Raw genomic sequence first — 12,427 nt, forward strand, 5'->3', positions numbered from 1 at the left:
AATAAAAATTATGATAGCTATTGCTAGCATTTCTTAAGGGCTACTATGTGCTAGGCATGGATGTATTACAGGCAGTTTGTTCCTAATTATAATTAAAATACTGATGATGGTCATCACTGGCTTTTGCATAAGTTAGGGACATTCAGATTATCCTTAAATAGCATCCTTTCTTGGGGCACCTGGGTGGCTCAGTAGGTTAAGCACCTGCCTCTTGGTTTCTGCTCAGGTCATCTCAGTTTGTGAGAGCCTGCTTGGGGTTCTCTCCCTCTCTCTTTCTGCCCTTCCCCTGCTCGCTCTCTCTCTCTCCCTCTCAAAATAAATAAACTTTGAAAAAAAGATAGCATCCTTTCTCATAGTCTTATGTTTGGGAAGCAGGCAGTTAGGTCTAGTGGTCCCAGTGGTTGAATGTCACTTTCTCTTTGCCAACCAGGAACTACCTCTAGCACATGAGGATAAACTTGCTGACATACTATAAACAGTAGTGATTACCATTAGTTTAGTGTTCTACTTCAGCGTAAAATTCAAGGAATTGCTATTGCTGGTGGTGGTGGTGGTATTCTTGTTGTTTGGGTCTAAATCTGGATTCTACCCATGGCATATCTGTTAAGAGTACAAGCTTTGGAATCGTTTGAGCCAGGGTCACATCTTGTCCCTGACACCTCCACAGCATGTTGCTTTGGACAGAGTTACTCAGCCTTACTTTCTTCCATTATAAAATGTTGATAATAACAGTCCCTACCCCTTAGAATTATTGTGAAGTTTAATATATATATATATATATATATATATATATATATATATATATATCTTATGTGTGTATATATATATATATACATACACCCATATATGTATATGTTATGTATATATGTATGTATGTATACATAATATATACATATATATATATATTCACTGATTAGAATAGGGCATGGCACGTAGTAAAGGGCTTAAAACCTATGAGATGTTATTTCCTTTACTATTGTTTGTATTCTTGAGGTGTGGTGTGCACATGAATATTACCTATCACAGATCTGCAGGTAGAGAAAAGTTGGAAACCATTGTTCTAGTCTCCAGATGAGAATTATACCTGTTTAGCATAAACGTCTTAAAAGAAAGTGATTTTAGATGGTAGAGATGATGATGGCTGTTTCTCTCCCTGTAGCATTTGCAATCAGTACAGCACCATTGCAGACAAAGTCAGTGAAATTCCTGCCAACACTGAGGAGCTGGTATTCCTCATTGAATTCTTAAAGAAATCCAGTGATGTCACGGTGTTCAAACTCCGGAGGCAACTTAGGGATGCAAGTGAACGGCTAGAGTTCCTGATGGACTATGCAGACTTGCCCCGTAAGTCCAATGACATGTAGATTTGTGTGCAAACGTACCTGTATATTTATATTTTTAGAGGTAAGGAGTCGGGAAGGAGAGTCGGCAGTCCTACCTCTAAATGTCAATATTGGGAGTGCTGCTTTTCAAGTGTCCTTATACGTTACAGGCACCAATTCCATGGTCTTATCCTCAGGAATTTGAATCAAACAAAGGGATTTCTTATTGTTAGACTAAAAGAAGAAATATCTAGGGACTTGAGTTCTTAGATGCCTGTCCTGGTATCTTGTGTCTGGTTTCTGGAAAAAATCACTTCCAAATGCAGAGTCCTTTTATAAATGGATAGATTTCGGTTATCTATAATCTTAATACAATTTCACCTTTGAGGAGAGGCCAGGGCACTTTCCTTCATGCTCCTGAATATCTTTAAAGGAAAGAAATGGCCAGGGCCCTTTCAAGGCTTGTTGGGCCAAGTTAGAGTTTTGTAAGGACCAGGTTCTGAAGGAAAAACTGATACACTCTCCACAAGCCAAGTTTTCAGATCCTCCTTCCATCTGGATATACCTGTGAATTTACCTGGTGTTCATGGTATTTGGGGGAAAGAGTGATGGGAGAGAGAGATGGGTACTGGGACTGAAAGAGGGGTTGCCCTAACCATCCCCTTGCACATTCATGAGCTGTGCCCTTGACCATGTGAACACACACTGGACCTCTGCTTCCTACGTTCTTCAGGGTACAGAGAGAGCCCAGGACATTTCAGCTGACCTGAGCCTTAGAGTGATACTGATTTTATTACTGACATTTAACTAGAAGGGAGACTGAGACTCAGATGAGGTGACAATTTAAAGAAATGGAACTTCAGCCCAAGTTTCTACTCTACTCAGATGCACCCTGGGAAAGCAATGAAGCCTAATGGTTAGAACATTAGCTTTAGAGTTGGTTAGACCTGGGTTTGAAATCGTCTCTGCTGCCTTCTAGTGGTGTGACCTTGATTACTTGGCTAAACTTTGTTTCCCATCTGTAAGAACAAGGATGATAATACTGTTGCCCTTCTAGCCTGGCACTTGGTAAGTGCTCGATTAACATTGGCTATCATTCATCCATAATGGGCCCATCCATTCATTGCCACCCCCACACCCACTTCTGTTGACTTCTTGTTCTGCTGAATTAATTCCCTGAATGCTGACCTATGCTGAACAGTGTCCTGGAGCAGACTGTATGTGTTTTGCAGAAGAGGACATCAAACTGAACAGCACTCTTTTCCTCTGGCCAGACCAGATTGAAGATATCTTTGAAAACAGCCGAAATTTCCTCCTTAGCAAGAGAGATCAGGCTGAGATGGACCTCATTAAAAGGTACAAGGAGAGTCTGAGGTTATTTCAGAAATGATACCCAGCTTTGTAACACACTGCATGTTTCTGGTTCTGCCTAGAGCCCCCCCACCCCCCACAGGAATGCGTGGGCGAAGGCTGAAGACAAATGGTGGAGAAGAAATTTCCTTTTGTTTCCCACTGAGGGATGTTCTCTTTAAGCCTGCTTCACTGTGGTGACCCTGCCAATGCCTTCTCTCCCTGCTTTGAACAATTGGAATTTGGTGGTACAGAGAGAAAAAGACAAAAATAGTGGCATGTAATAATGGCCTCACAATAATAATAGCAAAATTGTCAGCCTTACATTGGAGACCACAAATCTCTGAGTTATCAAGACAGGGATAATAGAGGCATGGTAGGAGGCTGAGAAATTGCCTATTTTGCAGCTGGTCTTGTTCAATGCTAATGTGGCTGTATCATTTATTCATTCATTATTTGTCAATTCAACCAGTATTTATTAAGGATTTTTACTATGGGCTGTGCTGTATTCTAGACATGTAAGTGTGTTTGGCTACTAAATAAAGATTTTAATCCAGAGGCAGAGAAAATATAGGCATACTGAAAAATCAAACAATGTTGAGTGAAGTGGGCCAAGTGCGACGTACAGGGCAAAGACATGCACGCAGGCACACAAACCCATCCCAGCTTCTAACACTTGGTTTGTGAACTGTGGTCATACCAGTTACTATCCCCTTCACGTGTGAAGTGCCCACTGCCCAACCTTAGGTCCTATAGTCCCTGAAAATACTTAGAAGGAAGGAAAAATGTAGATAAAAGAAATTTTTACGTAGAATGGGAGTTTGGGCTGAAGGAGAAAACTTGCCCACAATTTTTTCTTCCAGTGGCCTTTTCTCTCTACCTAAATGAATACTGTCCTCAGAACCTAGAACTAGCCCAGTAGGTGGTACTGAAAATTTTTAATTAATAAACTTTATTTCTTGGAGCAGTTTTAAAATTCACAACAAAAGTGAGAAAGTACAGAGTTCCCATTTACCCCATGGCCCCTTATGCACAGCCTCCACCATGGAACTGATTTGCAGGTTTGTGAACAGGAGAAAGTTTATCTTTTTGAGCCTTAGTGTCCTCATCCAGAAAATGGGATAACAGAGTCCATCTCAGATCATCTCATTTCCTGAGACGTATCATTGTGCAGAGGGATGAAATGAGACGATGTGATATTGTGCCTGAGAGGTACCCAGCACATGGTAGGTATTCAGAAACCATCTGCTTCCTTCATCCTTTGGACAATGACTTCTTTGGGGAAAAAAATCCCCAGACCACAGCCTTGCAAGCATACTCTCAGTGCTCTAAGACTATTCAGAGGCAGCAAATGCTGTTAAAGTTCAGAGGAGTGACGGGTGGCTCTGGGAGAAATGTGAACTGTCATTTATGGTGAGAGGAGAACACTATTGGAGGGGCGACTCTTAGCCTGATGGCATGACTGGTTCCTGAGCTCTCAACAGCGGATTCAGCACAAGAGCACCTCTAGGAGAACCCCATAGCCCTGGGTCCAGCCTTCTCTTTGGTGAACTCTTAAAACTCACGTCCATCATTCTTGCATTAGTGCTGACAACAATGTGTGAGGAGGGCTGAGCAATATTCATTGATTCATTTGTTGTCTGTGAAAGCAACCCCATTCCCTCTCTAAGAAACTTGACCTGTTTTCCCAGCCCACATTAATTTTTGGCTTTGGTGCTAATTTTTCTCCATTTGCTGTCCCCATCTCAGTTCCCATTGTTCCCTTGGCCCAAGGGGTCATAGTGGCTTCCCTGTAAGGCTACCCATATTTCACCTCTGTAGGTAGTCTCTTCATTAAAGCCTCTCTCTGCGGACATTGGAGTAAGTTCCATTTCATGCCAGAATTCTGACCAGTCCACCATCTTGAAATCCCTAAATTATCCTCTCTTAGACTCCAGGTGGTCCCACAAATACAACTCATTTACTCAACCTAGTTTCCCAAGTGCCTACTATTTACTAGTAACTGTATTATTATATGAAATATGTGCCTATGTATTTATTATGGCCATGAAAATACTTTGGAAACTATAATGTGCTAAGCAATTATAACTCAACACTATATAATATAATCTACCTTGTTAGAAAAAGGGAAAAATAAATCTGTGACCTGCTTTGTTGCTAAAAGGTCCTCCCTGATCATTCTAGCTGGAGTAGCCTTGTACTTCCATCCACTAGGCACTCTTCCCTGTTTTATTTTCTTCAAAGTATTTATCACCATCAGAAACACAACATTTTATCTTTATGTGTGAATTTATCCATCCATCTCTCCACCCACCCACCCATCCATCCATGTGTATTTCTTGTCTAGGTCTCCTCAAACTAAAATGCAAGCTCCATGAGGCTAGTGTACATCAAAAATATGTCCCTGATGCCTAGAGCAGTCCTTGGAATGCATTAAGCCCTCAGGAATAAATATCTAATGGATAACAATAATATGTGTATACATACATTTTATATATATGTATATAGTATATAGATTTCATACATGTGCACACGCATGTATTTACCGATACAGGAAAACATCTGGAAATGTTTAACCACCAGTAGATTCATAGCAGGCATCTCTGAGAGGTAGGATCAAAAGTTAATATATTGTATTATATCATACATCATATCAGATTCTCCCCAGGCTTGAATATGAGTGAGCAATGCTGATACTCTGAAAATCAAATTGGAAAGTCCAGATGTGATTGGGATGTCCTTTGCTTTTAGGTGCTCAGAATTTGAGTCGAAACTTGAGGGATACAGCAAGGAACTGGAAGGGTTTAGGAAACGTGAAGTGATGACTACAGAAGAAATGAAGAACAATGTTGAAAAGCTTCACGAGCTTTCAAAGAACCTAGATCAAGCACTGGTGGAATTTGAGGTTTGGGGTCTAGGGGTCTGGGTTGGAGACTTATGACTCTGTCCTGCTCTCTTCATTCTGTTTCTTGGTTCTGCATTGTCCTAACATCACCTGTCAGGTAGATACTGTTGATTGGTTGGTTGACCACTTCTTTCATTGGTGCTTTCAGCTACCTTTTTCTATATCCCCATTATACCAGCTTTTTTGTTAGTTGCTGAGTGCACAAAGAAGAAATTACAGTAGAATAATTGCTCACGTATTTTGAGTATTTATTATGTGCTCAACAGTATACAAAGGGCTTCATATGCAATATATCACTTAACACCCATAACAAACCTTTGGGGTAGGCATTGTTATTGTCCCTATTTATCTCTATTTAAAATGAGAGAACTAAGGCATAGAGAAGCTAAGGCAATTTCCCTGAAGGTCAGCAAATAAGTTCTCTAACCATTAAAGTCCTTATCTTTGAGGTAAGTCCACATAAGAAGGCAATATCATGTAGACAGCTAATGTACATAAGAAAATTGTGAAAATGGGGACGTGGATATGGTAGAGTAGGATCAAAGATGATGGAGCAAGTGGCAAATTATCCCAGGGTTTCATCCAGCTAGATCTTAGCTGTCGTGGCCCTCAGAGGTAGCAGAGGGACCGTCTTACTTGAGTCCATGCCTTATTTTTCTCTCTCGCTCTCTAGATGAACAAGCATCTTCCTCAACTTGGTGTTCAAAGCACTGAGGAATTTGCCATGGTGGCTTCCAGGGTTCAGAAAACCAGCCACCCAATAAACAGCATCCCCTTTTGCCCTGCAGTTGATCAATAAGGAAGAGGATCTGTTGGAAAAGGAGAAGAGTACCTTCCCTCTCCTGCAAACCGTGTTGACCAACAAAGGGCCTTATGAGCAGCTGTGGCTGACGACATACGAGTTTAGCATCAAGTCAGAGGAGTGGATGAACGGTATGTTGCAGGCTCACTCTCCTGGGACAGGGTAGGGATGAGATAGTGGATCCAACCTAGCCAGTTCTAGAATAGGGTTTGGACTTTAGCTTCAGGCTGGACTTTTTATCATATTCTTATACTCTAGAGTAACACAGCCACACAGTCGGATTTTTCCAATGTGATAATGATGGGAAGTGGGGATTGAAGAGCCAAGACCTTTTGCTAGGGTAGAATGGAAGGGGCAGCCACCCAGAGCTGTGGATTGTGGAGAGGCAGGTGAGAGGAGAATAAGATGGCAGTTGCACTACTGTGCTGCTTCAAGAAAGGCCAGAGTGCCACAGATAACTGTAAACTACTCCTTTTTCTTTAGATCCTGGAGGCTAGAGAGAAATTAAGGTAGAGTCAACAGGACTTAATGATTGATTTCAAAGGGGTAAGGGGCAAGGAGGGAGAGGGGAGAAACTGGAGTGATTTCCAGATTATTAGCCCAAGCAGTTTGGTGGATATTGCCACCACTGAACGAGAGAAGTGACAAATTTGTTGGGGAAAAAGACACATCAATTTGAATATACTGGGTTTAAGGTGTCTGCAAACATCCAAATGGGAACGTTAACTAACATTTGAGAAAATAAGCCTGAAGTTAAGTTATAGGTTTGGCGGGGGGTGATTTATATTGGGGAATGATTGAGTATAGATTACAAGTAAAAGGCATGAATGATGTCACCTGGGGAGAGGGCATAAGAGCAGAGGACAAACACAGGGACCCTTCAAGGTGAGCCTTCAGTTTCCAGTGCCGCAGTTATTTCAAGCACAACTGTGATGAGCGTCTTTGCACCAGTTTTCTGGATGCAATTTTGATCGTTTTCTTAGGATAAATTCCTGAAAGTGAAATGGCTAGATCAAAGCTATTGTAATGAAAATTACTAGGATTTTAAAAACTGGTTGTTGATGATGATGATATTGTTATGGTCTTCCAGAAAAGTTATGTTTTATTACCCTTCTAGCAGCACTTGAGTGCCCATTCTTCACACCCTCAATGAACCTGGGAAATAATAGCTTTGAAAACTTTTTGCTGATTTATTTTATTTATTTGTTTGTTTGTTTAATTTAGTTTTGTTGATTTAATGTTTATTTTTCATTAAAAAAATTTTTTTAATGTTTACTTGAGAGAAAGAGAACGCGAGCAGGGGAGGGGCAGAGACCGAGGGAGACACAGAATCCGAAGCAGGCTCCAGGCTCTGAGCTGTCAGCACAGAGCCCAATGTGGGGCTTGAACCCATGAACCTCAAGATCATGACCTGAGCCAAAGTCAGAAGCTTATAACCGACTGAGCCACCCAGGCACCTCTGTTGATTTTATGTTTAAATTGGCATTTTCTTTTTCATTTAAAAAACTTGCATTTTCGCTGATGCTCTTAAACTTTCCAGGTTATCAGTCATATCTAAACAATATATTTTACCTTCTTTATTTATTTTCATACCCCTTTATTTATTCACTGTTCTGTGTTGACCAGCACTTCCAAAATAAACAGTGGTAATAATGGGCATCTCTGTCTTCTTCCTGATTTTCATGGGAATTCCTGCAGAGTGTCACCTTTAAACATGATGCTTTTCATTGGTTTAAGATACAAAATTTTTATGGTGTCAGAGAAATATTTATAGTTGACCAAGTCTTTTTATTAGAAAGAGATACTGTATTAAAATTTTTTTACACTTAGGGGCACTTGGTTCAGTTAAGAGTCTGACTTTGGCTCACGTCATGATCTCACATTCGTGAGTTCAAGCCCTTCATCAGGCTCTATGCTGACAGCTCATAGCCTGGAGCCTGCTTAGGATTCTGTGTCTCCCTCTCTCTCTCTGCCCCTCCCCTGCTCCCACTCTGTCTCTCTCAAAAATAAAAACAAATTTTTTTTTTAATTTTTTTACACTTAATTTTTTTAATTCATATACAACAAAAAGGACTTTTTTTGGTATATAAATGTTAACACATGTATAGATTCACCACGATCAGAGAGCAGAAGTTTCATCGTTTCAGTAAAATTTCTTGTACTGCCCCTTGTAGTCACACTCTCCCCTCAGCCAGAAGACCTGGCATTGTTGAGCTCTTCATTATTACTATAGTTTTGTCTTTTTGAGACCTTTTGAGAGTGCTTCTTTCACACAGCATACTACTTTGAGATTCATCCAAGTTTTTGGATATATCCATAGGTCCTTCCCTTTTATGCTAGGTAGTGTTCCATTGCATGGATATACCAGTTTGTTTACCCATTTATCCACTGGTGGATATTTGGGCTGTTTCCAGTTTTAGGCTGTTATGAATATAGCTGCTATAAACATTCATGCATGAGTTTTTATGTTAACATAAGTTTCTGTTCTTCTGGGATAAATGCTTGGGAATAGATTGCTGGGCCATATTTAAAGTTTATATATAACTTCATTTCAAAAATGCCTTGTAAAAGCAAAGTGTTCCTAATTCTTCCCTTCTATCTGCTGTGTCATTTCTGTTCTTCATTACACCTGTATATAAACTGTAATCATCAAATATATTGTTGCTCTTATTATTTTGAACAAACTGTTAGATCATCTAGGAATAAGAAAAATCAAAGTATTTATTTTACCTTCACTTATCCTTTCCTTAATGTTCCTCCTTTCTTTAAGTAAATCTGTGTTTCTGACAAATACTTTTCCTTCTTTCTGAAGAACTTCTTTTAACATTTCTTGCAAGGTACCTACTGGCAAATTCCCTCAATTTCTCTCTGTCTGAGAAAGTATTTGTTACTCCTTCACTTCTGAAGGATAATTTCTCAGGATAGAGAATTTTAGGTTGGTTGGGTTTTTTTTCTCTCAATACTTTTAATACTTCATTCCACTCTCTTCTTGTTTGTGTGTTTTCTGAGGAGAAGTAGAATGTAAGGCTTATTTTTGCTTCTCTAAAGGTATGGTGTTTCCCCCTGCCCCCCCCCCCACTGGCATTTTTCAAGTTTTTTCTTTAACTTTGATTTTCTACAGCTTGCATGTCATATACCTAAGTGTCATTTTTGGCATTTATCCTGGATCTGTAGCTTGGTGTCTGACATTAATTTGGAGGAAATTCTCAGTCATTAATGCTTCACATATTTTTTCCATTTCTTTCTCTGCTGCTTCTGGTAGTTCCATTACCAGTGTGTTACACATCTTGTAGCTATCCCACAGTTCTTAGCCTTTCTGCTCCATTTCTTCCCCCATCTTATTTTCTTTTTAACTTTGCAAGTTTCTAGTGACATATTCTCAAACTCAAAGATTCTTTCCTCAGCTGCGTCTAGTCTACTAATGAACCCATCAGATATATTCTCATTTCTGTTACAGTGTTTTTGCTCTCCAGCAAAGATTTCATTATTGTTGTTATTTAGATTTCTTGGATCACCTGTATAAACAGTCATGTCATCAGGAAAACTAAGACATTTTATTTCTTCTCTTCCAATCTGTATGCCTCCTCTTTCTTTTTCATGCCTCATTGTACTGTCTAGGATTTTAAGTATGATGTTGATAAGGAATTATGAGAGTGAAAATTCTTGCTTTGTCTTAGGGAAAAAGTATTCCATCTTTCACCATTAACTGTTAGGGATCTTTCTTTCTTTCTTTCTCTCTATTCTTTATCCTTTTTTTTTGTTTTTTTATAGAAAAGCCTTAAATTTTATTTATGTATTCATTCATTCATACATTCATTTGAGAGAGAATGAGCAGAGAAGGGACAGAGAGAGAGGAAGGACAGAGGATCTGAAGTTGGGATTGATGCAGGGCTCGAATTCATGAACCACAAGAGCATGACCTGAGCTGAAGTCAGAAGCTTAACTAACTGAGCCACCCAGGCACCTCTGGTTTTGTTTTTTAAAATCACTTTGATATAGTATGATTGACATGTAAAAAACCATACATATTTCCAATATACAAGAGTATGGTGGTAGTATAGGTTTTTCATAGATGCCCTTTATCAAGCTGATAAGCTTCTTTCTATTTCTAGTTGGTTTAGAGGTTTTTATCATAAATGGATACTGAATTTTTTCAAATGCTTTTTCCACATCTGTTGATACTATCATGTGATTTTCTTTTTTTAGATTGTTAATAGAGTATATTACATTGTTTGATTTTCAAATATTAAACAAGCCTCACATTACCATAAAAAACCCCAATTGGACATGGTGTATTATTATTTTTATATATTTCCTGTACACTATGTACAGTTCAAAAAGTTTTAATTAAAAAAATTTTTTCTAATGTTTATTCATTTTTGAGAGACAGAGAGAGACAGAGCATGAGCAGGGGAAGGGCTGAGAGAGAGGGAGATGCAGAATCCGAAGCAGGCTCCAGGCTCCAAGCTTTCAGCACAGAGTCTGATGCAGGGCCTAAACCCACAACCTGTGAGATCATGACCTGACTGAGCTGAAGTCAGATGCTTAACTGAGCCACACAGGTGCTCCAAAGAGTTTTAATTTTTGATCACTCAACTCACAAATGTTGGGCTGATGAAACAAGTTAAATTAACGAAGCTTTATTTAGTCTTGGTAGCCATGAAATAAGAGAGTTTTTGAGTAAATTAGCAACATCATGACACAAGAGTTAACACCGATTTGATATATCCTCGGGGAAGAAAGCAGCAGCGTGGAAGGATTTTGACCAAATGTGAAACCCAAATGCTATAGGATCCCTATGAAGAAAAGGAGGAGAAGGAAATTAATGTTTTGGCGCACTTTTTTTTTTTTAATGAGGGGTGAATTTTTGTTTTGAAAAGAATCTTTTTACTATAATTTCAAACTTACACAAAAGTTGCCAGAGCTATACAAAGAACTCCCATATCCTCGTTCACCCACATTCTCCAGTTGTTAATATTTCACAGTATTTGTGGAGCACCTTTTACTGCTTCTGTAATGGCATCTACAACCAGGGCTAACAACTGATTCCATGACTACACTTGCATTACACAGCAGGCGTTATGTTGTGCTCGCCACTTTACTTACCTTGCTTATGGTCACTTGCCAAGGTATCCGTTATTACCCCTGTATCGTAGGTGATACTGTTGAGGCTTAGAAAAGTTGAGACAAACATGCCCAATGTTTCATTGGCTAAGGAGAGGTTTTAGATCCAGACCCCACTCCAAAGCCTATGCTTGTTCCCATATCCATACCATAGATACGCAGAATCCTAAATTCAGGGAATTAAAGGTGTACCCATGACTAACATCTACTTGGTGGTCTGACCCTTCTCTCATGATTTCTATTTCAGGACCCCTCTTTTTGCTGAATGCTGAGGAAATCTCAGAGGAAGTAGGGAATATGTGGAGAACGATATATAAATTGACCAAGACTCTAGCTGATGTACCTGCACCCAGGCGGTTAGCAGAGAATGTGAAAATGAAGATTGAGAAATTCAAGCAACACATCCCTATCCTCAGCATTTCCTGCAACCCAGGGATGAAAGACCGGCACTGGCAGCAGGTGACTGTCACTATCCACCTCTAGCCAGCCAGTCAATGCCTATGCCTACCTGGTCCTGGTCGCCCTTTGGAAGGCAGGAACCATTACTGGGTCAAGCCTCTCCTTTCTGAAAGGAAAATCTGCTTGAAGCCAAGGGGTTAATAATGGGAGGGAAAGTCTTTTAAAGGAAGGAAATAGGCAGGATACAGGATGAAATGCCTGCCTCTCCACATAAACAGGTTGACCCCTTTCTTTGGAGATCCCATTATTGATGATTGAATATTGCTTCAGCCAGTGGCTAGAAAGACTCTTGTAGTCTGCTTTTGTAAGCAAGTGGCTGCTCAGGACCCTAAAGGATGATAAGGGCATTGAATTACAGTGAGAGGGGCCTGGATTTGTCCCTTGATGAAGGACACACAAAAGAGAAAGCCATGCCTTTTCCTGGGGCCTCTTGACAATGCCAGATGATTCCTGCTTGGGCCAGTG

The 12,427-nt window shown here is 39.9% G+C and overlaps 1 protein-coding gene across 1 annotated transcript in view; it reads left to right on the plus strand.

The window, feature by feature from the left end:
• The window catches only part of DNAH3 (dynein axonemal heavy chain 3), a 164,550-nt gene that overhangs the window by 31,911 nt on the left and 120,212 nt on the right, over positions 1-12,427 (plus strand). Inside the window, exons 14-18 of the mRNA XM_043560338.1 lie at positions 1,160-1,344; positions 2,555-2,678; positions 5,424-5,577; positions 6,366-6,510; positions 11,751-11,962. Of these exons, the coding sequence (XP_043416273.1) occupies positions 1,160-1,344; positions 2,555-2,678; positions 5,424-5,577; positions 6,366-6,510; positions 11,751-11,962 (820 nt within the window). The remainder of the gene's footprint in view (positions 1-1,159; positions 1,345-2,554; positions 2,679-5,423; positions 5,578-6,365; positions 6,511-11,750; positions 11,963-12,427) is intronic.

Source organism: Prionailurus bengalensis, chromosome E3 (genome assembly GCF_016509475.1).
Source record: "Prionailurus bengalensis isolate Pbe53 chromosome E3, Fcat_Pben_1.1_paternal_pri, whole genome shotgun sequence".
Lineage (NCBI taxonomy): Eukaryota > Metazoa > Chordata > Mammalia > Carnivora > Felidae > Prionailurus > Prionailurus bengalensis.